At 39.0% G+C, this 25729-nt stretch overlaps 1 protein-coding gene across 5 annotated transcripts in view; it reads right to left on the reverse strand.

Moving 5' to 3' along the window:
- Positions 1 to 19944: 19944 nt before the first annotated feature.
- The window catches only part of syndig1 (synapse differentiation inducing 1), a 40601-nt gene continuing 34816 nt past the window's right edge, over positions 19945 to 25729 (reverse strand). The window contains exon 4 of one of the 5 annotated variants that reach the window (XM_083540101.1): positions 19945 to 20440. In XM_083540101.1, coding sequence (XP_083396227.1) covers positions 20438 to 20440 — 3 coding nt within the window. In that variant the 3' untranslated portion in view covers positions 19945 to 20437. Of the gene's footprint in view, positions 20441 to 24282; positions 25485 to 25729 lie in introns of those variants that run through there. The other 4 variants (XR_014533287.1, XR_014533288.1, XR_014533289.1 and 1 more) reach the window with 4 other exon arrangements.

Consider the following 25729-nt stretch of genomic DNA (forward strand, 5'->3'; position numbering starts at 1 on the left):
TTGGCACTCTGCCGAACGCCTTCTCTAAATCCACAAATACACAATGCAATTTCTTTTGTCCTTCTCTATACTTCTCCATCAACAATCTTAAAGCAAATAAGGCATCTGTGGTGCTCTTCCTCGGCATGAAACAATACTGTTGCTCACAGATGGTCACCTCTTCTCTCAGCCTGGCTTCCACTACTCTTTCCCATAACTTCATGGTGTGACTGACCAACTTAATTCCCCTGTAGTTACTGCAAGACTGCACATCTCCTTTATGCTTAAAGATCAGTACCAGCACACTTCTTCTCCATTCCTCAGTCATCTTCTCACCTTCCAAAATCCTGTTAAACAATCTGGTCAAAAACTCCACTGCCATCTCTCCTAAATATCTCCACGCTTCTACCGGTATGTCATCTGGTCCAACCGACTTGCCACTCTTCATCCTCTTAATCGCTGCTCTCACTTCCTCCTTACTAATCCTATCCACTTCCTGCTTCACCAACTCCACATCATCCAACCTTCTCTCTCCCTGATTTTCCTAATTCATCAGCTGCTCAAAATACTCCCTCCACCTTCTCAACACACTCTCCTCACTAGTCAACACATTTCCCCTTTCCATCCTTTACTGCTCTAACTTGCAGTACATCCTTCCCAGCTCGGTCCCTCTGCCTGGCCAATCGGTACAAATCCTTTTCTCCTTCCTTAGTGTCCAACCTCTCATACAGCTCCTCATATGCCTTTTCCTTGGCTTTCGCCACATCCCTCTTAACCTGCTGCCGCATCTCCTTGTACTCCTGCCTACTTTTCTCATCACTCTGTCTATCCCACTTCTGTTTTGCCAACCTCTTTCTCCTTATGCTCTCCTGCACTTCCTCATTCCACCACCACGTCTCCTTGTCTTGCTTTCTATTTCCAGATGTTACACCAAGTACTTTTCTAGCTGCCTCCCTCATCACTCCTGCAGTAGTTACCCAATCATCCAACACCTCTTCAACACCACCGAGCCTCTGTCTGACCTCTTGCCTGAACCTCACACTACACTCTTCCTCCTTCAGTTTCCACCATCTTATTCTTCTTTCAGTCCTCACTCTCCTCCTCCTCTTTTTCGCCTCCAAAACCATCCTACAGACCACCATCCGATGCTGTCTAGCTACACTGTCCCCTGCCAACACCTTACAGTCTCCAATCTCCTTTAGGTTGCATCTCCTGCATAGCACATAGTCCACCTGTGTGCACCTTCCTCCACTCTTATACGTCACCCTATGATCCTCCTTCTTCTTAAAATAAGTGTTCACCACTGCCATTTCCATCCTTTTAGCAAAATCCACCACCATCTGCCCTTCCACATTCCTCTCCTTAAAACCATACCTACCCATCACCTCCTCATCACCTCTGTTCCCTTCACCTACATGCCCATTAAAGTCTGCCCCAATCACCAATCGTTCTTTAGGTACACCATCTACCACTTCATCTAATTCACTCCAGAATCTTTCCTTCTCCTCCATCTCACAGCCAACTTGTGGAGCATAGGCACTGATGACATTTATCATCATCCCTTCAACTTCCACCTTCACGATCATCACCCTATCAGAAACTCTCTTCACCTCCACTACACTCTTACTGTACTCTTCCTTCAGAATCACCCCTACACCATTTCTCTTTCCATCCACACCATGATAAAACAGTTTAAACCCACCTCCAATGTTCCTGGCTTTACTCCCTTTCCACTTGGTCTCCTGAACACACAACAAATCCACATTTCTCCTCTCCATCATATCAGCTACCTCTCTCCCTTTACCCGTCATAGTACCAAAATTTAAAGTACCAACCCTAACCTCCACTCTCCTACACTGCTCCTTTCCCTGCCGTCTCTGTAGACGTCTTCCTCCTCTCCTTCTCCTCCTTCGGCCAACAGTAGCCCAATTTCCACCGGTACCCTGTCGGCTAACGATACCTGTGGCGGTCGTTGTTAACCCGGGCCTCGACTGATCCGGTATGAAATTCTCATTTGTGATCCGCATATTTGATTTGGCACATGTTTTACGCTGGATGCCCTTCCTAACGCAACCCTCCCCATTTACCCGGGCTTGGGACGGCACTAAGAGTGCACTGTCTTGTGCATCCATAATGGCTGGGTTGGGTGAAATAATACATAAACATGGTATTTGCTTCCATTGCTTTGCTGATGATTCACAGCTGTATATTTCATCAAATCCAGATGAGAGAGATCAGCTTAACAATGTTGAGGAGTGCGTAAAGGACATTAGATAGTGGATGCTTGATAACTTCATTCTGCTTAACTCGGATAAAACGGAAGTTCTAGGAGCACATGCAGCTAGAAGTAACTCAAGGTTGAAATACTCCATTGACTTCAAATCATCACAACAGAGCAGGAGAACACAACACTGCATGCTTTCGTGTTTTGTTTATTCTAAACCTGGCTCAGCTTTTGAAGGACTTGGCAGTTAAAATGCTTCATTGATTCAGGAGTTTCAAAAGCAAGAAATGACTGAAACCTAGGAATGTAATACGTCATAATAATAATTTAGAATTAGTCTTTGCCATAATTGTATGCTATTTTATGGGAATTCCTTTGATATTTGGCTTAATATGATAGGATGCATTAGGGTGCAGTTGTTGTTTTGTTGTTTTCACTTTTGTGAATTATCAGCTAAATTAAATTATAAGTTAAACTAATTATCTAGTTTATTTATATAGAGTTTTTTTTAAATCAACAGATATCTTTTTGTATGCAGGGGCAAATTAAAAGGAGAACTGGTGGCTCTGCTAAAATGCTGTACAGTGGTCACCCCAAATCAATACACAGATTTCAGGCTGATCGCCTTTATCCTATGATGAAACATTTCTAGCCTAATAGGTCTCTGCTAAGATGACACTGTGCCCATCCATGGAACTCACTGAATGGTTTGATAAGAAAAAAAAATATTAGTCACCAGTAGCTATATAGTGATGGGAATTTATTTGACTTTGCAGTCTGTTAAAAAAAATATGCAAAAGTTTCACATTAATAACTGACCTTTTTAGCTCCCCGATGGCCCACTGCCACCTTTTTTCTAAATTGGACAAAGCATACAATATTTTGATCGGTGAACAATGCCTGAAATTATAAAAAAAAATCTTACTTTATGTTTTAATGAACTAATAGCTGTACATTGCATTGTATTTCATAAGGAACAGAAATTTGCCTATTGTAAGTTTGTCATCGTGTCTGCTGTGTCCGCATTTTATTAAGAAGGTTCATTTTCATTTATACTGATAATTAACTCCTCTAATCCACTTTGACTACAAACCGAGCCATGCTGAGCACTGCGTGTTGGCCCAGTAATATTGCAAGCAGTGATCCGCGTCTGTGAGGCTCTCCATTGAATGTGAATAAATTCTGGTCTATTGTTATAGGATGTAAAAAAGCACTTTTGACCATTAGTATCTAAACACTTATTTGTGGAACACTATTTCGGGGAACATGGTTTATATCCCTCCAGTACATAAATGCTGTGAATGTAAATGAGATATGTTTACTCATTATTCTGATTAGTGTTTATTATTAGATTTTTATTTTTTTATTTTAATGCACTTGGATTCTATTTTATTACATTGTATAGTCTATGTTATTTCTCTATTCTATTTTAATTTTATCTATTAATTTTTTATCCATTTTTAAAGGTCAGTGGTAATAAGCATTTTGCTTTGTGTCATACACTATATGGCTATGTATGTGACATAAAAAAATTAATTTGAAAAATTCAAGAAAGAGGCTTGACTCAAAAATATAAATAATTTGATAAAAGGTTATACATATACAGGTGCATCTCAATAAATTAGAATATCACTAAAAAATGTATTTATTTTAGTAATTCAATACAAAAAGTAAAACTTGTATATTATATATATTCACACACAGACTGATATATTTCAAATGTTTATTTCTTATAATCTTGATGATTTGAGCTCACAACTAACAAAAACCCACCATTCACCATCTAAAAAAAATTAGAATACTTCATAAGACCAATCAAAAAAAATTTTTAGTGAATTGTTGGCCTTCTGAAAAGTATGTTCATTATATCATCATACTGTATATATACTCAATAATTGTTAGGGGCTCCTTTTGCTTGAATTACTGCCTTAACTGACTTTATCAATAAATTGTTTGAATCCTTGCCAAGCCGCATGGATGCAGTCCTTCAAGCTCATGGAAGTCATACAAGATATTAAATTTGGATCTCACAGCACCAATACTTAATTTGCTGCCATATTTTTGTATTTGCAGTAAATTTGTTCAAGCACACCAACACTATGGTCGTTTAATTAACGTTTGGTGCTTTTGGCAGTGTTGGCAGGTGCCAAATGCTACTGGAAAATACAATTTTACAGTGGACCTCAAGTAACTTGGATTCTGTTCCTCTCTTCTCTTCTTTCAGACTCTGGGACCTTGATTTCCAAATAAAATGCACAATTTTCTTTCCTCTCATCTTAAAAGACGACTTTGGCCCACTAAGCAACAGTCCAGTCCTTTTTGTCCTTTGCCCAGGTAAGACACCTCTGATGTTGTCTCTGTTTCAGGAGTTGACACAAGGAATGTGTCAGATGTAGCCCATGGATACATCTGTGCGTATAGGCTCTCAAAGAACTGCAGTCCATTTTTTGTGAATCTCCCCCAAATTCTTGAATGGGCTTTGTTTCAGCCAGCTTTTTTAGCGATGAACTTTTGTGTCTTACCCTCCATGTGCAGGGTGTCAATGATCGTCTTCTGGACATCTGTCAAGTCAGCAGTCTTCCCCCATGATTGTGTAGCCTGAACCAGACTGAGACACCATTAAAATGCTCAGGAAACCTTTGCAGGTGTTTGGATTTAATTAGTTAATTAGAGTGTGACACCACAAGTCTCCAATATTGAACCTTTTCACAATATTTACATTTTCTGAGATATTGAATTTTGGGTTTTCATTAGCTGTAAGCCATAATCATCAAAATGAAAAGAAATAAACACTTGAAATATATCAGTCTGTGTGTGATGAATCTATAAAATATCCAAGTTTATATTGGCACAAATTAAATTGATTAAATAACATTAAATTGCTGGAAAAATTCAATTAAATAAAGAGTTTACATTTGTTAGACCCCATTTGGGTAATACTGGTGTGTGTGTGTGTGTGTGTGTGTGTGTGTGTGTGTGTGTGTGTGTGTGTGTGTGTGTGTGTGTGTGTGTGTGTGTGAATGCAGAACAATGCACTACAAATCTTATTTTTCTGGCACTAAGTAAGTAGCCTGTGCTAACTCTTGTTTAATTTTTATACCCCTGCCATTCTTGTGTATGTTTTCAAGTTTAATAATGATAGTTGAAAAAATGCGCTTAAAGTGCAAGGCAGAACAAAACAAACAAGCGGTACACCACTGATGTTTCTGAGGGAACTCAGATTTGAACTATGTTCTCCATGTTTTCCTGTACCGGAAAACTTTGGTACGAATACATGTACCGCTACACCCCTAATATATATTTATACACCTAAACTAATCCCCAGATTATTATCTGTCCAACAAAAAGAAACTTAGCCAACGGTTTAACTAGCAACCTTAACGGTGCTAAAAATAGCATATGCTGTATGCAGCTTCTATATAGTTAAATGCAGTCCTAAAATAAATTTTCTTCATTCCAAGGCAATTTTCGAATCATTGCTTTGAGAAACTGCTACAGCAGCGACATGAACTTTACCCCCTTTAACACGAAAATGCAGATAGACATTTCTCCCTATTTTGAAAAAAAAAAAATTGGCCCTCAGCTCTGCGTGGAGTGTAGCCTAGCAACAGTGTCTAAGTGCCATCTACTTTAATCTAGATTTCCAAACACAGTGCTGTATGAAGTAGGGTTGCATCTAATGTCACCTGGATTTGCATTTTATACGGCCTGCATGAACATGATAAATAAAATGTTTGTCAAGGAGAAGAATAACTGTTTATGGTGCATTGCACTCTGAGATGCTTCCAACATTTCCAAAATGTTGATTTAGCAGTGGAATGAATGCAGATTGCTGGTTGGTGGTTTGTTTTTTTCCCCATAAAGCACGGTAATTTTCTTCCTTTTAAATCTGCTAGAAAGGGAAGGAACCATGCAAATGATGGTAAAAGCAGGGTCAGGAAGTAAGGTATAAAAGAAAGGCAAGAACTTAACAATAGAGCAAAACCAGGGAGCTGGAGTGAGACAGAGGTTTGTTTTTTATAGCAGGCTCAGCTGAGAGATGACTTTAGAAATCCACTGTTTTCTGTAGCAACCACCTTAATCCAGAAATAAAATGTACATTGTTAATCACGCACAATAATGTTAATTGACCCCACTGATGACTGCATTATATAAGAGGGAGCTATAGAGGACTGCTAATCCCTTCTGAAACCTATTAATTACATTCAAAGATCAATACACGAGAAGTGAACTTGTTATAAACGCTTAAAGCCATCCTGTCTACAGTGATCCTGTTAAAAACCCAGCTTAATACCATTTTCCATCTAAGCAAGAAAATTAAAAAAAATAATAAACCATTTAATTAAGGCAATATGTTACTTCAGAGATGCATTTGTTCTTAAAGACAGTTGCTATGGCAAAACAAAACCAATAAAAATTCCATTGTTTATAATATAGCATTAATAAAACAGTCAGAGCTTCAAAACATTACTTCAAGGTCTCATTCTTTTGCTTATTAATATTAGTGAATATTAGTATTAGTGCTCTTCTAAAGGTTTACTGATAATTACAGATGACAGCTTACAAAGCATGGAGACTGAACCACCAGCACAGAGAGCTCAAGATCATTGCATTGGGCTAAATTCTTAGGGCTGCTAATTATCACATACACACACACACACAACAATAAAGCCCTGTTTTCCTCCAGGTAGGTCCTGTAATTTTTTTATGGATGCACCAGTCTTGAAAAATCAAATCTTCAGTCAGTCATGTTTAAAAGCTATGTGGTGAGACGGACTTCTATTCGCTAACAATCATCCACTTAGCCACCAACATACATTAAATAAAAGACAACTATTGAAAAGATGCTAGTGCTCTTGTAAGACCAGAACATGCAAACAAAGCTAATGTAACATCTGGACTTATATCATTTCAGATATCATTTTTAAGAACATGCAAGTGCCACTGGAATATGTAATTGTTAATAAATGTCATTGTGCTGAAGAAAGCAACATTGGGTCCAGTGTAAGTTTATCCCTAATGATTGAGCCAGTGGTGACTGTGGCAAGGAAAAACTCCCTGAGATGGCATTTGGAAGAAACTTTTAGAGAGACCAGACTCAATACGGAACCTGTCCTCATCCTCAACACAGAATGTTAATTCATAACAGTTCCATCATGAGGTGTACTGTTTTGTGATAAGTGCTCAAATACAGAACTGTTCATGCAAGCTGTTTTCCTGAGAAGACTTGTAGTAGACTGTTGACTGTTGATTTATGCATTATATAATATTTATGAAAAAAAAACCTAGTGATAATCACTTTCAAACAGTTATTTACACTGACTAGGCATAAAATTATGACATTATAACATTATGAGCGGTGAGTGAATGACACTGATTATCTCTTCATCATGGCACCTGTTAGAGGGTGGGATATATTAGGCAGCAAGTGAAAATTTTGTCCTCAATGTTGATGTGTTAGAATCAGGAAATATGGGTAAGCATAAGGATTTCAGCAAATTTGACATGGGCCAAATTCTGATGTCTAGACGACTGGGTCAGAGTATCTCCAAAACTGGAGCTCTTGTGGGGTGTTTCCAGTCTGCAGTGGTCAGTATCAATCAAAAGTGTTCCAAGGAAGGAACAGTGGTGGCAACAGGGTCATGGGTGGCCAAGGCTCATTGATGCATGTGGGGAGCGAATGCTGGCCTGTGTGGTTCGATCCAACAGACGAGCTCCTGTAGCTCAATTTGCTGTAGAAGTTAATGCTGTTAATGCACGATGGGTCAAAACTGTTTTGGCAGCATAAGCGGGACCAACACAATATTAGGCAGGTGGTCATAATATTATGCCTGATCAGCATATATTTGAATAAGGCTTAGAAGCTACATTTTTGTGAAATGTATCATGCCAAATACAACCAAGCCATTATGGTTTCACAAGCCAGTGCACTCTTAGTGCTGGTCCCAAGCCTGGATAAATGGGAGGGTTGTGTTAGGAAGAGCATCCAGCGTAAAGCATGTGCTAAATCAAATATGCAGATCACAAACCAGAATTTTATACCAGATTAGTCGAGGCCCAGGTTACCAACGGCTGGGTAATCCTTAAGGAGAGTTTAGTAAGAGTGTAGTGGAGGTGAAGAGAGTTTCTGATAGAGTAATGAACATGAAGCTGGAAGCAGAAGGGGTCATGATAAATGTCATCAGTGCTCATGCTCCACAAGTGGGTTGTGAGATAGAGGAGGAGAAGGAAGAATTCTGGAGTGAGTAAAATGAAGTGGTGGAGAGTGTACCTAGGAAAGAAAGATTGGTGATTGGGGCAGATTTCAATGGCCATGTAGGTGTAGGGAACAGAGATGATAAAGAGGTGATGGGTAAAATGGCAGTGGTGTATATTTATTTTGAGAAGAACTAGGAGCATAAAGGGACATAAAAAAGTGAAGGAATGTGCACACATGTGGACAATGTTCTATGTAGGAGATGCAACCTGAAGGAGATTAGAGACTGTAAGGTGTTGGCAGGGGACAGTGTAGCTAGACAGCATCGGATGGTGGTCTGTAGGATGGTTTTGGAGGTGAAGAAGAAGAGGAGGAGAGTGAGGACTGAAAGACGAATAAGATGGTGGAAACTAAAGGAGAAAGACTGTAGTGCGAGATTCAGGGAGGAGGTCAGACAGGGGCTCAGTGGTAAAGAGGTGCTGGATGATTGGGCAACTACTGCAGAAGTGTTAAGGAAGACAGCTAGAAAGGTACCTGGTGTGACATCTGGAAATAGAAAGGAAGACAAAGAGACATGGTGGTGGAATGAAGAAGTACAGGAAAGCAAAGGGAAAAAGAGGTTGGCAAAACAGGATTGGGCGATGAGAAAAGTAGGCAGGAGTACAAGAAGATGCAGCACCAGGTAAAGAGGGATGTGGCTAAAGCAAAGCAAAAGGCATATGAGGAGCTGTATAAGAAGTTGGGCACTAAAGAAGGAGAAAAGGATTAATACCGACACCGTGCAGCTGTTGAATGAGGAAGATGAGAGAGTGAGAAGGTTGTATGATGTGGAGATGGTGGATCAGGAAGTAGATAGGATCCCTTTAGGATTAGTAAGGAGGAAGTGAGAGCAGCAAATAAGAGGATGAAGAGTAAAAAATCGGTTGGAGCAGATGTCATCGGTAGAAGCGTGGAGATGTTTAGGAGAGATGGCAGTGGAGTTTTTAACTAATTTGTTTAACAAGATTTTGGAAGGTAAGATGATGCCTGAGGAATGGAGAAGGAGTGTGTTGGTACAGATTTTTGGCACTATAGATGCAATATTTGCTTTGAGAATGTTGATGGAGAAGTATAGCGAAGGTCAGAAGGAGCTGCATTGTGTGTTTGTGGATTTAGATAAAGTGTACAGGGTGCAGAGATAGGAATTGTGGTATTGTATGAGGAAGTCAGGTGTGTCAGAGAAGTATGTGAGGGTGGTGCAGGACATGTATGAGAACAGTATGGAGTAAGTAAGGTGGGACTGCATCAAATATCGGATTTGGGCCCTTTCTTGTTTGCAGTGGTGATGGTCAGGTTGACGGAGGAGGTCAGACAGGAGTTGCCGTGAACTTTGATGTTTGCAGATGATATTGTCATTTGTGGTGAGAGTAGGGAGCAGGTTGAGAAGAGCCTGGAGAGGTAGAGGTATGCACTGGAGGAAAGGGGAATGAAAGTCAGTAGAAGTAAGACAGAGTACATGTGTGTGAATGAGAGGGAGGGCAGTGGAGTGGTGCGGTTGCAGCGAGAAGAGGTGGAGATGGTGGATAAGTTTAGGTACATGAGATCAACAGTGCAATGGAATGGAGAGTGTGTTAGAAAAATGAAAAAAAGAGTTCAGGCAGGGTGGAGTGTGTGAATAAGAGTGCCAGGAGTGATTTGTGATAGAAGAGTATCTGCAAGAGTGGAGGGGACAGTTTATAGGACAGTGGTGAGACCTGCTATGTTGTATTGTTTAAAGACAGTGGCATTGACTATAAGACAGGAGGTGGAGCTGGAAGTAGCAGAGCTGAAGATGTTGAGGTGTTCGTTGGGAGTGACGAGGATGGACAGGATTAGAAACAAGTTTATTAGAGGGACACAGCATGTAGGACGTTTTGGGGACAAAGTGAGAGAGGCGCGTTTGAGATGGTTTGGACATGTGCAGCGGAGGGACATGGGGTATATCGATAGAAGAATGCTGAGGATGGAGCCACCAGGAAGCAGGAAAAGAGGAAGGTCAAGGAGAAGGTTAATGGATGTGGTGAGGGAAGATATTCAGGAATGAGAGGGAGGGACGTGAAGGGGTGTGGTTGCAGGTAGAAGAGGTGGTGAAGGTGGAGGAGTTCAGGTACCTGTGGTCAACAATGAAAAGTAATGAAGAGTGTGTTAGAGAAGTGAAGAAAAGAGTGCAGGCAGGGTGGAGTGGGTGGAGAAGAGCAGGAGTGATTTTGATAGAAGGTATCAGCAAGAATGGAAGGGAAGGTTTATAGGACAGTGGTGAGACCTGTGATGTATGATTTAGAGACAGTGGCATTGACTTAAAAACTGGGGGTGGAGCTAGAGATGCTAAAATTTTTATTCGGAGTGACGAAGATGGACAGGATTAAAAATTAGTTTATTAGAGGGACAGCCCATGTCAGATTTTTTGGAGACAAGGTGAGGGAGGCTAGATTGAGATAGTTTGGACATGTTCAGTGGAGGGAAAAAGGGTATATCTGTAGGAGAATGCTGACGATGGAGCTGCCAGGCCAAGGAGGAGGAGGACAGGGATGTATGGAGACTGTGGCAACCCCTAATGGGAAAAGTTGAAAGAAGAAGAAAAATCAATAGATTCCCAATGATGGAGACAAACAACAATTAAAAAAATAATAATAATTGCAATGCTAATTAAATGCAGTTAGTGAATTATATACTTTGGGCTTAAAATGTACATACTGGATAAGCTCATAAGAATAATATTTCTCTTCAAGGACATTAAGTACATTGTTTAATGACCTTTGCAACCATTGTCATTTAATTAATTTCACTGATTTCACTCTATTTGATTATTGACACCGATTTTGAACACTCATTGCAGCCTAACAAACTTATTGCGATGACAACACACATTGCGGAATTTGCACATTTATGGTGAACTATGGTACACACAGTTGATGTTGCAAAATATGTTTGCATACTTTTTCACACACTGCACACTGCATACACTCATTGCACAAATATATCTGGTTTTGTACTCTTCTCTGGATACATATGTAAAGTTTACAGTATATACTTTCATATGCTGCTGTTTTCAACACATCAATTATTTTGTTATATTATTGTTATATATTATAATTTTTTTGTGGCAGTCACTGTGGACGTGGGAAAAAGGAAGAATCTTATTGTACGGGGGAAACGTTTCTTTGCTGTGCATATGACAAGAAAAGAAAAGAAAAGAAGAAAAAAGAAAAGAAAAGAAAAGAAAAGAAAAGAAAAGAAAAGAAAAGAAAAGAAAAGAAAACAATGATTCTCCTCTCATATTTTATCCTATGTATATTTGGGGCAATTATAAATATTGTAAATGATAAATGTTGGTATTTTCCCAAATAAATGTTTATCATTATTTCATTTGCATAATTTTTCTGTTCTGGATGACATTGTACCTCAGTGTGTCCGAAATTTGCATAGTAATTAATTGCCTGTTGCTGGGGTGAGCATCATTTCCATTTGACTGCATTGGCTGCCCTTTAAAAGGTTGATTTATTCCATCCTTTTTTGGAATTAGCCTCTTAAACCTCTCTTTGTCTGGTTTTGTTTTCTCTTTCCCGATTATTCATCAAGCCAGCATTGCTGGAAGAGGTTTACTAGTGATTGGACCCCCACTGTTGACTTTATAATGTGAGTAACCACTCATGTACTCAACATAAACAATGCGGAAGCTTTTTCTTAACAATTTGCACAACAAGACTGGACCTTTCCATCAATCAAATCACAAAAGTAATATAAGAAAGCAATATAACTAATGTTGCCACTGTTGTGATGATTGAATGGTTTCAGAGGTCGTGCTTTGTTGGCTTGCTGTGTGATGATTAGTGTAGGAATGCAGAGCTCCCCTTGCTAAACACCCAGAGGCTAAAAATGTCTTTATTCCCGACAAGTGCTGTGCTTTATTCGAGTAGACAGGCATTCAAGAGCGTTTGGATCTTCTGATCTGAGCCTTAGGGAATTCCAACTAAATTGCTTCATTCATTTTATCATTTTTACAATATATGAAGGATAATGAGTTTAACTTGAAATACTACAGCTAAGCGTTGGAACCTGATTTATATTAAATTGTTTATGACATTTAATTGAAACATAATTTAAATTTTATTGGCATTCGGTGCAGTCAGTCAATTAAAATGTACACCCCTCACATTTCAGTAACCATTATAGTGTATCTTCTCAAGGAACAGTACTATAGAAATAAAACTTGTATATACTACCAGTAGTCAAAGTGCAGCTTGTTTTATTTTTATAGTATTGTCCCTTGAGAACGTGTGTGTGTGTGTGTGTGTGTGTGTGTGTATACATATATATGTATACACACACACACACACACACACACACACACACATATATATATATATATATATATATATATATATATATATATATATATATATATATATATATATATATATATATATAAAACAGTAACAGTAACCTTGGAAACGGTGGTCCCAGCTCTTTTCAGGTAATTGACCAGCTCCTCCCTTGTAGTTCTGGGCTGATTTCTCACCTTCCTTAGGATCATTGAGACCCCACGAGGTGAGATCTTGCATGGAGCCCAAGTCCGAGGGCGATTGACAGCCATGTTTAGCTTCTTCCATTTTCTAATGATTGCTCCAACAGTGGACCTTTTTTCACCAAGCTGCTTGGCAATTTCCCCGTAGCCCTTTCCAGCCTTGTGGAGGTGTACAATTTTGTCTCTAGTGTCTTTGGACAGCTCTTTGGTCTTGGTCATGTAATTAGTTGGATTCTTACTGATTGTATGGGGTGGACAGGTGTCTTTATGCAGCTTACGACCTCAAACAGGTGCATCTAATTTAGGATAATAAATGTAGTGGAGGTGAACATTTTAAAGGCAGACTAACAGGTCTTTGAGGGTCAGAATTCTAGCTGATAGACAGGTGTTCAAATACTTATACTGCAGCTGTATCATACAAATAAAGAGTTTAAATATCATATATTGTGATTTCTGGATTTTTTTTTTTTAGATTATGTCTCTCACAGTGGACATGCACCTACGATGACAATTTCAGACCCCTCCATGATTTCTAAGTGGGAGAACTTGCAAAATAGCAGGGTGTTCAAATACTTATTTTCCTCACTGTATATATATATATATATATATATATATATATATATATATATATATATATATACAGTGGGTACGGAAAGTATTCAGACCCCCTTAAATTTTTCACTTTTTGTTATATTGCAGCCATTTGCTAAAATCATTTAAGTTCATTCTTCTTCCTCATGAATGTACACATAGCTCCACATATTGACAGAAAAACACAGAATTGTTGACATTGTTGCAGATTTATTAAAAAAGAAAAACTGAAATATCACATGGTCCTAAGTATTCAGACCCTTTGCTGTGACACTCATATATTTAACTCAGGTGCTTTCCATTTCTTCTGATCATCCTTGAGATGGTTCTACACCTTCATTTGAGTCCAGCTGTGTTTGATTATACTGATTGAACTTGATTAGGAAAGCCACACACCTGTCTATATAAGACCTTCCAGATTACAATGCATGTCAGAGCAAATGAGAATCATGAGGTCAAAGAAACTGCCTGAAGAGCTCAGAGACAGAATTGTGGCAAGGCACAGATCTGGCCAAGGTTACAAAAAGATTTCTGCTGCACTTAAGGTTCCTAAGAGCACAGTGGCCTCCATAATCCTCAAATGGAAGACGTTTGGGACGACCAGAACCCTTCCTAGAGCTGGCCGTCCGGCCAAACTGAGCTATCGGGGGAGAAGAGCCTTGGTGAGAGAGGTAAAGAAGAACCCAAAGATCACTGTGGCTGAGCTCCAGAGATGCAGTCAGGAGATGGGAGAAAGTTGTAGAAAGTCAACCATCACTGCAGCCCTCCACCAGTCGGGGCTTTATGGCAGAGTGGCCTGACGGAAGCCTCTCCTCAGTGTAAGACACATGAAAGCCCGCATGGAGTTAGCTAAAAAACACCTGAAGGACTCCAAGATGGTGAGAAATAAGATTCTCTGGTCTGATGAGACCAAAATATTACTTTTTGGCCTTAATTCTAAGCGGTATGTGTGGAGAAAACCAGGCACTGCTCATCACCTGTCCAATACAGTCCCAACAGTGAAGCATGGTGGTGGCAGCATCATGCTGTGGTGGTGTTTTTCAGCTGCAGGGACAGGACGACTGGTTGCAATCGAGGGAAAGATGAATGCGGCCAAGTACAGGGATATCCTGGACAAAAACCTTCTCCAGAGTGCTCTGGACCTCAGGCTGGGCCGAAGGTTTACCTTCCAACAAGACAAAGACCCTAAGCACACAGCTAAAATAATGAAGGAGTGGCTTCACAACAACTCCGTGACTGTTCTTGAATGGCCCAGCCAGAGCCCTGACTTAAACCCAATTGAGCATCTCTGGAGAGACCTAAAAATGGCTGTCCACCAACGTTTAACATCCAACCTGACAGAACTGGAGAGGACCTGCAAGGAGGAATGGCAGAGGATTCCCAAATCCAGGTGTGAAAGACTTGTTGCCTCTTTCCCAAAAAGACTCCTAGCTGTATTAGATCAAAAGGGGGCTTCTACTAAATACTGAGCAAAGGGTCTGAATACTTAGGACCATGTGATATTTCAGTTTTTCTTTTTTAATAAATCTGCAACAATGTCAACAATTCTGTGTTTTTCTGTCAGTATGGGGTGCTATGTGTACATTCATGAGGAAGAAGAATGAACCTAAATGATTTTAGCAAATGGCTGCAATATAAAAAAGAGTGAAAAATTTAAGGGGGTCTGAATACTTTCCGTACTTTTATATTTCTTCCTCTTCTTAAGACTGCTCCTGTTAGTGGTCGCCACAGCAGAACATTAATCTAAATACCACACTGTCCTCTACATCTGCCTTTTTTAAACCAACTACCTGCATTTCTTCCATCACCACATCCATAAACCTCCTACTGGTCCTTTCTCTTTTTCTCCTGCCTGCCAGCTCGATTTTCAGCAATCTTCTACCATGTGCCTCATCTCATATAGGAATGTCAAAACCATCTCTATCACCTTGTGTCCAGAATGTCCTACAACCTTCACAGCATCTTCAACTCTGCCACCTCCAATCTTTTGGTCAATGCCACTGTCTCTAAACCATACAACATAGCTGGTCTCACCGCAGTCCTATAAACTTCCCCTTTCACTCTTGCAGATACCCTTCTATCACAAATCACTCCTGCCACTCTTCTCCACCCACTCCACCCTGACTGCACTCTTTAGTTCACTTCTCTAACAAACTCTCCATTACGTTACACGGTTGACCCCAGATACTTAAACTCATCTCCATCTTCATCACCTCTACTCCTTACAACCACACCACTTCACTGCCCTCTCTTTCATTCCATTTCTCTCCATTATGTACTTCCACTCTCCAGGCTTGTCTCAACCTGCTCCCTACTCTCCACAAATAATCTTCCATGCAGACTTCTGTCTGACCTCGTCTGTCAACCTGTCCATCACCACTGCAAACAGGAAAGGGCTCAGAGCCAATCCACCTCCATCTTGGACCAGTTTGTCAATCCTACTGCACACCACATACACCACATACTGTATACAGTATATGTATGTGTGTGTATATGAATGAGTTTTATATAGTGTCTCTGCATTATATATAACACATTATAACCAATGTATCCATTCATTTCATGCTCCCTATTGGTGTTTGTGTATTTTCTATGGACAATAAGATTCAGTGTGTCATTTCAGTCATGCAGGAGAGAGATATGGTGCTACATTGTTCACTGAATTAATAAGCAGAGCTGTCTTTCTCCATGGGCTGCATGTAAAAAGTCATGTGGTTATGTTCATATCTAATTAATGACCCTAGAGGAAAAGACTGATTCAGTAAGCAGATGCCTGTACACAATGCCCAGATTCTGATGAATGGCATCACTCTTTCATTTATCCCAGCATTTGAATAATTTATTTGGTGGTTTTGATGTTAACACTCTACACAGACGTTTAGCAGATGTATGCTTGTTGATTTTAATCTGCTTGATATTATGTCTGTGAATATACAGTATACAGCTAATTTGTCTGGTTACCTACACTATAAAATATAAAACAATATATAATTCCTAGATAGCATTTATGAGGATTCTCCTTACATATTTAGTGGAAATCCTTAATAGTTAACTAATTAGTTATAATTATAATAATACAAATAAATAGCATGGAGTCACATTGTGATGCTGCCTCCCAGCTTATTTTCCTGGTACCTTGGTAAGCTTGGGTTACTCTCTATGCTAAGCTTTGCCTACTCTTCCTGTGTTTGTGCAGACATACTAGTTTATTCCCACCTTCCAAAACATATCGTTAAGTGAATTGCAATTAATCTTTTGGATTAATTCTAATCTTAAACTTTTTTCTTTTAAAACAAAATTAAACAAAAACCAGATTGGCATGGTATTTTTAGGAAGGGATACAAGAATCCAATCACACACACACATCATTTATGTTTATTAATTCATAATCACAGAGCAATAACTTCTAAAATTATATACATATACAAGCTTTGCTGAACAGAAAAATGCTGTCTCCTCAGAGTGGGTCTCAGTGAGCTATTAAAAGATACACCAATCTAGTCATGCATTAAGCTAATTCTGCAGCCGCCATTGCTGCCATCTAACCCTTTCAAATGAATGGGATCCATGAAGTTCACTGTTATGAGTAATGGTAGTGTCTATAATACAAAAGCTTATATTCTCTTGCCATTAAAGAGTGGAAATAAACAGTGTTCTAACATATTACATCTATTAAAACCTGAAAACCATGAAACACCTAGTCAAAATATTGGCTAATAAATATTAATTTATCAATATTTTACTTCATAATCATTTATTGATGCCTTTCCAGAAGTGTCACCAAAAAAAACTGGCCACTGCCAGCAGACTGCATTGGAATACTGATGAGATAAAACCCTATGGACCGCTTTCTGTGTCATATTATAGACAGATAATGGCAAACAGGAATATCAGGAATATAAACAGAAATATATAGACAGAAATATAATTATCCCTAATATATATATATATATATATATATATATATATATATATATATATATATATATATATATATATATATATATATATATATATATATATATATATATATATATGTATATGTTGATGGCAAAGCTACAGCAGGTAATAAGCTGTACACCTGCTCATTTATGCAATTATTTAATCATGTGGTAACAGTCCTGTGAAAATCTAATCAAGCAGATACAGGTCAAGAGCTTGAGGTCATATTCACATAAACACAACATCATGGTGAATGATTGTTGCTGCCAGGTGGGCTGGTTTGAAAATTGATCTCATAGGACTTTTACACACAACACTGAGTAAAACATCTTACACAGGTACTAAAAAACAAAAAACATCCACTGGGCAGCAGTTTTGCAATCTGGATTAGACAGTATATTGTTGGATAAATCTTGACTTCAGCTGCATTACTCAAATTAATTTTGTGTCATCAACACAAATCAATGGACTAGGGCAGGGGTGTCCAAACTTTTTTCTTGACGGCCACACACAGAAAAAGATGTACGAAGGACTGGGCCACTCACTAGATGTAAGGTTTACTGCCTTACTTTTAATGCACTTATATTGGTAAAATAAATTAAATGCAGGTAAATTACGTATGATAATTTAACATGTTTAAAGAAAAAAAGCCTCCATCACAGCTCTCCATTTAGAGAAGTGTAGATCTCCATGTAGATTTGAATTATATTTTTTACAAAAAGGTTTGCAGGTCATTCTCTCATTGACAACCTCAGATTGGTTCTTAGGATGGCATGTCTCTTTGGTTCTGCCATTTTTGGTGATCCTGAGTAAATTCTTTCTTTGATTGCTTGCTTTGTGGAGACGCCCTTAACCCCATAGCTGCTTAGTTGTATGAATGAGGTAAAATGTAAGAGATAAAATGCACTGGATGTGCAGCAGGGCCAATATCTATATCTCTATCCTAAGCCATGTACAAGTTATTTGTATTCAAAAATGTACAATTCATCTTTTGTTATCAAGCCATTATTCGTGCATATCAATATAAAGCATTCACTTTTGGCACATCCCTACCATGGACCTAACCTGCTGTGTCAATAGTTTAGACTGGTAGGTGCATGTAGCAGTGTGAATACTGTTTTGTTCACAACAAACATTGTCTCAAAGCAGCTTTACAAAATTGTAAGAGTTAAGGTGACTGGTGTGCATTTATCCCTGATGAGCAGCCATGGCGACTGTGGCAAGGCAAAACCCCCTTAGATGTTATGTGGAAGAAACCTTGAGAGGAACCAGACTCAAAAGGGGAACCCATCCTCATTTGGGTGACATCAAGAGTGTGATCATAAATCTTTAAACAATACAGAACACTGGAGAGAGAGAACTAACATGAGCACTGGAATGTAAGATTATGAGTAATGTTCTTTCTACAGTCTTTTACAGTCATTTGTGGTTATAAAACTAGAAACTACTGAGCAACTCATGAAATAGCTCAACATTTGCGATCATCATCATCATCATTGATCAAACACCAGCTTCTCCATGCCAGAGCCTTCAAACACTCAAGGAGGTCCAGTGTCAAAACTCCACATGAGGTGGGATCCAATTGGCGCTGGTACGTCTCTAGACGGCATCTACTTCTTTAAAGGTCCACAATCTTCATGAGGTGGGACCTGACTGGGGCTGGCGATACCTCAGGATGCCTCGGGATGGGTAGAGAAAGAGAAGCAGTGGAAAGGAATTAGCGTAGTGCTGTTCATGATATTAACAAGCACAAGTTGATAATGTGCATGTGATCAGATGTACTGAAGCACAAGGTTATGATATGTGATGTGTGTTATGTGTAGGCCTTGCTAAAAAGATCAGTTTTTAATCTCCACTTAAACTGGGAGTGTTTGAATCCCAAATATTGTCAGGAAGACTTCCAAAGTTTAGGAACTAAATGTGAGAATACTCCACCACTTTTAGTGTACTTTGCTATTCTAAGAACTACTAGAAGTCCCGAGGTTTGAGATCTCAGGGAGCGTGACGGATTGTAACATGTTAGAAGACTGGAAAGATACAATGGAGCAAAACCATTTAGTGTTTTGTCGGTAAGTAGCAGTAGTTTGTAGTCGATTCAAAATTTAAGAGGTAGCCAGTATAACACAGCATTTTTTTCTCCCCATAATTTACTCATCCAATAATGTCTAATTTTAGCACTATAATGTCCAATGCTACAGTGAACAGATAATCAAAAAAGGCTTAATTGCACTCCAGTGGCTTCTAGGGTCACCTGATCTGAATCCAATCAAGCTGCATTGGAATGTAGTTGTGTTACCTGTCTAGCCTAGACATTTATACACCACATAAAATACTGCCCTAAAGTTGAACTGACTTATTTGGTTATCTTGCTAATTTCCTGTGTGCATGCTTTCAAAAGCACATGGACTTTTCAATATACTGTACGTGAAACCTTACAGTTTTCCCACAGTCTTAAACATTTTTTTTATGTATTAGAACTGTGTATTAAAGCTCTTTTCAATACAGCTAGAATTTGAGATTCTTATAATATGAATTTACAACTGGCACATTCTGTGATGTCAACATGGACCAGAATCATAAAGGATTGTTCCCAAAATCATATGAAATATACAAAGAAATAAGGTTGTTCTGAGAACAGGTGGGGTCTGTTCCTGTGCTATATTCTGCATTCTTGGTGCCTTATGTGTCTTTTGATTACTCTGTCAGAGCATGTAAAGCTCAAATACGATCTTTAACCTCACTTTAAAATTGACAGGCTTTTGGTTTATTCTACAATAGTAAACTTCAAAAACAAAGTAAGGCAACATTTTGGATGATAAAATCGTTGTGTTGCAACAACAGTAGAAAACAGTGTCTGTATAATAAATAGTCTATAGACAACACGGATATACATTCATTTAAAATGAGAAAAAGAGCAGGTTTTACTTAGGTACACAAAGAGCATAGTCATGTTGATTTGATGTCACTGCAAAAAACAAAAAAGGAAATCGTATTTAACAAGACAACCCCAATTTTAAATTTCAAGTTGTTGGTGGTGGAAAATTATTTCTGTGGCTTTTACTGGGAGTGGTAGCTCAGTGGTTAAGGTGCTGATATACTGATTGGAAGGTGGTTGGGTTCAAGCCCCGGTATCGCCAAGCTGCCACTCTTGGGCCCTTGAGCAAGGCCTTTAATCCTCTGTGCTGTCTCATGGCCCACCCTGCGCTCTGACCCCAGCTTCTAAGCAAGCTGGGATAAAAACGAAATTTCTCTGTGCTGTAATGTATAAATGACAAATAAGGGCTTTTCTATCTTACTGGTGCAATGCAGGCATATCATATTGTTAAAAAAGAGTTTGTTGTGTATGAAACATGTATCCAACATTCAGAAATGAAAGGTGTCACTAAACTTTTTCTCTATTGCATAACTAGAAATAAGTCTTTCTGCTATAATTGCTGTTTCCTTGACAGGGTTTGTTTTAACAATGTTTAATGCCTTAAACCATGTAGAATGAAAATTTTTCTTGATTTTTGCTTGAATTAGGCCAAATCTAGTATGTCTACATCACACGCTCACTCAGAGGAGCACTAAAAGCTTTTCTAATTATCTCAAGATGAGCATCCTGCTTGGGTTGAATGACAATTTCCTTCAACAACTTCAGCCTCGTCTGATCTTTCTCCTCAGGGTCCTCATCCCCTTGCCAGAAAAACAGCTTCATAAAACAGCTATTGTCATTTCACTTATTTCCTCTGGCAAACATGCGCCATAAATCAGCTGTGAGCAGCAAGCAAGCTGTTTTTTCTTATATGAAATATGCATACTGTGTCCAGGTGGTTGGCCATTCATCCTACCTGTGATGCTGGTAATATAGGCTGAGATGACCTCTAATAGTGTCTATTTTGTCACCACTTAAATGTGTGTCCATAAAGCTATAGTCCTTTTTTCCTGATGTGTATTTCCTGATATTGCAGTCTGCTAAGACTTAATAAAAATTTATTGAAAAATAATCAAACTCATTTATTCATTCATTCATTTTCTCCCGCTTATCCATAATCCGGGTCGCGGGGGCAGCAGTCTAAGCAGGCCCCCGCCTTCGACTGCTGCCCAATCCTCACAGCACCGTCCCTTACGGTCCCTCCTGCTGGTGGTGAGCCCACGGGAAGGCGGCCCCACGTCACTCCGACGTCACAGACCTTGATATTTCCCTCGTAATAATTAAACTCATTTGATTAAATAGGCATGGCAATAAAATCAGTTCTCCCATTCAACCCATTTTCTCACTAACAAATCAAAAATGATTAGAGAAAACTGATGGCCAGGGTAGGACTAGAATGAAATACAGAGTTACAGTACAACATATTCAGAGTTCATAAGTTAAGTATTTGTATTTACTCTATAAATTCTTTACTCTATAAAAGGTTTTACTAATTGTTTTAATACTAATTACTGAAATGACTACAAATGGGACCCGTGTCAACATTATAAAAGCAGCACACACACATACAGTGAGGAAAATAAGTATTTGAGCACCCTGCTATTTTGCAAGTTCTCCCAAATAGAAATCATGGAGGGGTCTGAAATTGTCTTCGTAGGTGCATGTCCACTGTGAGAGACATAATCTAAAAAAAAAATATCTAGAAATCACAGTGTATTTGGATGATACAGCTGCAAATAAGTATTTGAACACCTGAGAAAGTCAATGTTAATATTTGGTACGGTAGCCTTTGTTTCACCAGGTTTGCACACACTGCAGGAGGGATTTTGGCCCACTCCTCCACACAGATCTTCTCTAGATCAGTCAGGTTTCTGGCCTGTCGCTGAGAAACACGGAGTTTGAGCTCCCTCCAAAGATTCTCTATTTGGGTTTAGGTCTGGAGACTGGCTAGGCCATGCCAGAACCTTGATATGCTTCTCACAGAGCCACTCCTTGGTTATCCTAGCTGTGTGCTTCGGGTCATTGTCATGTTGGAAGACCCAGCCTCGACCCATCTTCAATGCTCTAACTGAGGGAAGGAGGTTGTTCCCCAAAATCTCGCAATACATGCAGTCGCCCTGTCCCATGTGCAGAAAAACACCCATAAAGCATGATGCTACCACCCCCCGCTTCACAGTAGGGATGGTGTTCTTGGGATGGTACTCATCATTCTTCTTCCTCCAAACACGTTTAGTGGAATGATGACCCAAAAGTTCTATTTTGGTCTCATCTAACCACATGACTTTCTCCCATGACTCCTCTGGATCATCCAAATTGTCATTGGCAAACTTAAGACGTGCCTGGACATGTGCTGGTTTAAGCAGGGAAACCTTCCGTGCCATGCATGATTTCAAACCATGACGTCTAAGTGTATTACCAACAGTAACCTTGGAAACAGTGGTCCCAGCTCTTTTCAGGTTATTGACCAGCTCCTTCCGTGTAGTTCTGGGCTGATTTCTCACCTTCCTTAGGATCATTGAGACCCCATGAGGTGAGATCTTGCATGGAGCCCCAGTCCGAGGGAGATTGACAGTCATGTTTAGCTTCTTCCATTTTCTAATGATTGCTCCAACAGTGGACCTTTTTTCACCAAGCTGCTTGCCAATTTCCCCGTAGCCCTTTCCAGCCTTGTGGAGGTGTACAATTTTGTCTCTAGTGTCTTTGGACAGCTCTTTGGTCTTGGCCATGTTAGTAGTTGGATTCTTACTGATTGTATGGGGTGGACAGGTGTCTTTATGCAGCTAACGACCTCAAACAGGTGCATCTAATTTAGGATAATAAATGTAGTGGAGGTGGACATTTTAAAGGCAGACTAACAGGTCTTTAAGGGTCAAAATTCTAGCTGATAGACAGGTGTTCAAATACTTATTTGCAGCTGTATCAAGTCAAGTCAAGTCAAGTTTATTTGTATAGCGCTTTTCACAACAGACATTGTCTCAAAGCAGCTTTACAGAAAACAACAGTGAAGGTGAATGGTGTGCGTTTGTCCCTGATGAGCAAGCCGTGGCGACAGTGGCAAGGAAAAACTCCCTTAGATGATATGAGGAAGAAACCTTGAGAGGAACCAGACTCAAAGGGGAACCCATCCTCATATGGGTGACATCAAAAGTTTGGTCATAAATCTTTCAACAATACAGAACAATTTGTGATCATCATAGATCCAGCATCAGCTTCTCCATGCCAGGGCCTTTAAACACTCGGCATCATACAAATAAATAGTTTAAAAATCGTATATTGTGATTTCTGGATTTTTTTTTTTTTAGATTATGTCTCTCACAGTGGACATGCACCTACGATGACAATTTCAGACCCCTCCATGTTTTCTACGTGGGAGAACCTGCAAAATAGAAGGGTGTTCAAATACTTATTTTCCTCACTATATATATATATATATATATATATATATATATATATATATATATATATATATATATATATATATATGTATATGTATATATATATATATATATATATATATATATATATATATATATATATATATATATATATATATAAGAAATACCCCTGAAATATATTGTACTTAAAGGAAGCTGTAATAGAGAAACTATTTCAGACATTTGACCATGCTGTGACTGTAATCCAGTAACAAATCTTCCCCAGTGTGACAGGGGCATAGAAATATATTAACCAATCTCAGGCAACAAGTACATTTCTGTACAATTCCAAGTAACACAATGGAAATCAATGGCATTTTTTTATTACTGATAAATAATACAAATGTTACTTTCAGTCTATAATTTAAGCAGCATAGCTGTACTTAAAATTTATATTGACGATGGCAAATAAAAAACACAAGAATAAGAAAAATGTACTCGTTTTACAAAAAACATACATGTACACGTCATAGCCTTTATTGGATTATTTATGGAACAGGATGTTTTTAACATTATATGTTAAATGAATTGACAAATCTTAAATACTACATTTTCTGTACTGAGAGGAAGTGTGTGAAGCAGTTTCAACATGTAAAGGTGGTATATTTTGCTCAGCACATAAGTTGCTTTTAGAAGAAGAAGAAGGAGGAACAGAAAAAGAAGATGCCTTTATTTGTCACATTTACTTTACAACACAGGGAAATGATTTACTTTTTAGATCCAAGCTCTTTTAGGAAGTGTCATTCATGATACAGCACCCCCGGAGCAGAGTGGATTAAAGATGTTGCTTAAAAGTCCAACAGAAAAGTTGTATGGTGCTGGGGCTTGAGATTTTCTAAACAGTTACCAAGTGATTTAAACACTGAGCCGCCACTGCACCTTAATCTACCCGTTATATGTAGAGAAGTTATGTAGACCCGTTATATGAAGAGAAGTTTTCAGGTAAATTTCTGTCAATAAAAAAAATCAATACAATATCAACGACTTTCAAAGCCCATTGGATAATCATACCGATAGTGTGATAAAATCTGTTTTGACCATTAAAACAAGGCTCATGTATGCAAAGAGTTGGGAGTTAGCAAAATGTTAACCATTTGTGGTGAGTACTGGGTAGGGCAAGACACTGGAATACATGCATTTGCTTGAGCATATTGTGCAGGTCCAGAATTAATTAGGCTGGGCATAATTTAACACAATCACATAGAATACATAAATTAACACAATTTTTTAAATGAGATACTACATTTAATATGCAAGAGGACACATTTCAAAGGTGCTCAAAATCTCCCAAAAGGTGAAACTCCATAACACAGTGAAATTCTTTACACCCAATCAGAATCTGGCATGTAAAAACTGAAAGCATATGGCCTGGTTTAGAGTCTTCTCGCAAAAAAAATGGTTTATAAATATTTACAGCCCTCTCAGATCAGAATGTTACTGCTAGACTAAGAAGGTCCACATTCAGAGTTTGGCAGGCCATCTATATGGCTGTGTGTCTATCTTACCCTTGAGTGTTAAATAAGCCCCTTCTTGTGGTCCTTATAATATTGTAGTTCCCCTTTCAGGAACTTGAGCTGCATCATAACGCTTTGGGAACGCCTCTGCGTTGCTCACGCCCTAAATCTTGTGTGAAATCCGGCCAACGGCAAGGCGTCATGTCACTGGCAGGGCGACGTCGTGAACCAGGAAGCTACAAAATGCGTGAGCATTGGAGCGACACTAGCTTCTGTTTGTTTAGGTAAGTGCTTTTTGTGTGAATCTGTGCAAACAATGGCTAAAAGCAAACTTCAAGACCTCCGCATGTGTGTCCCTCCTTGCCCCCGTTTCAATACAGGGGGGAGACACAAATGAGAGATGCGTTGTTTGCTTGGGAGTGGAGCATGCTCAGTCGGCTCTTGAGAAAGAC

Source organism: Silurus aristotelis (assembly GCF_946808225.1).
Source record: "Silurus aristotelis genome assembly, chromosome: 4".
Taxonomy (NCBI): domain Eukaryota; kingdom Metazoa; phylum Chordata; class Actinopteri; order Siluriformes; family Siluridae; genus Silurus; species Silurus aristotelis.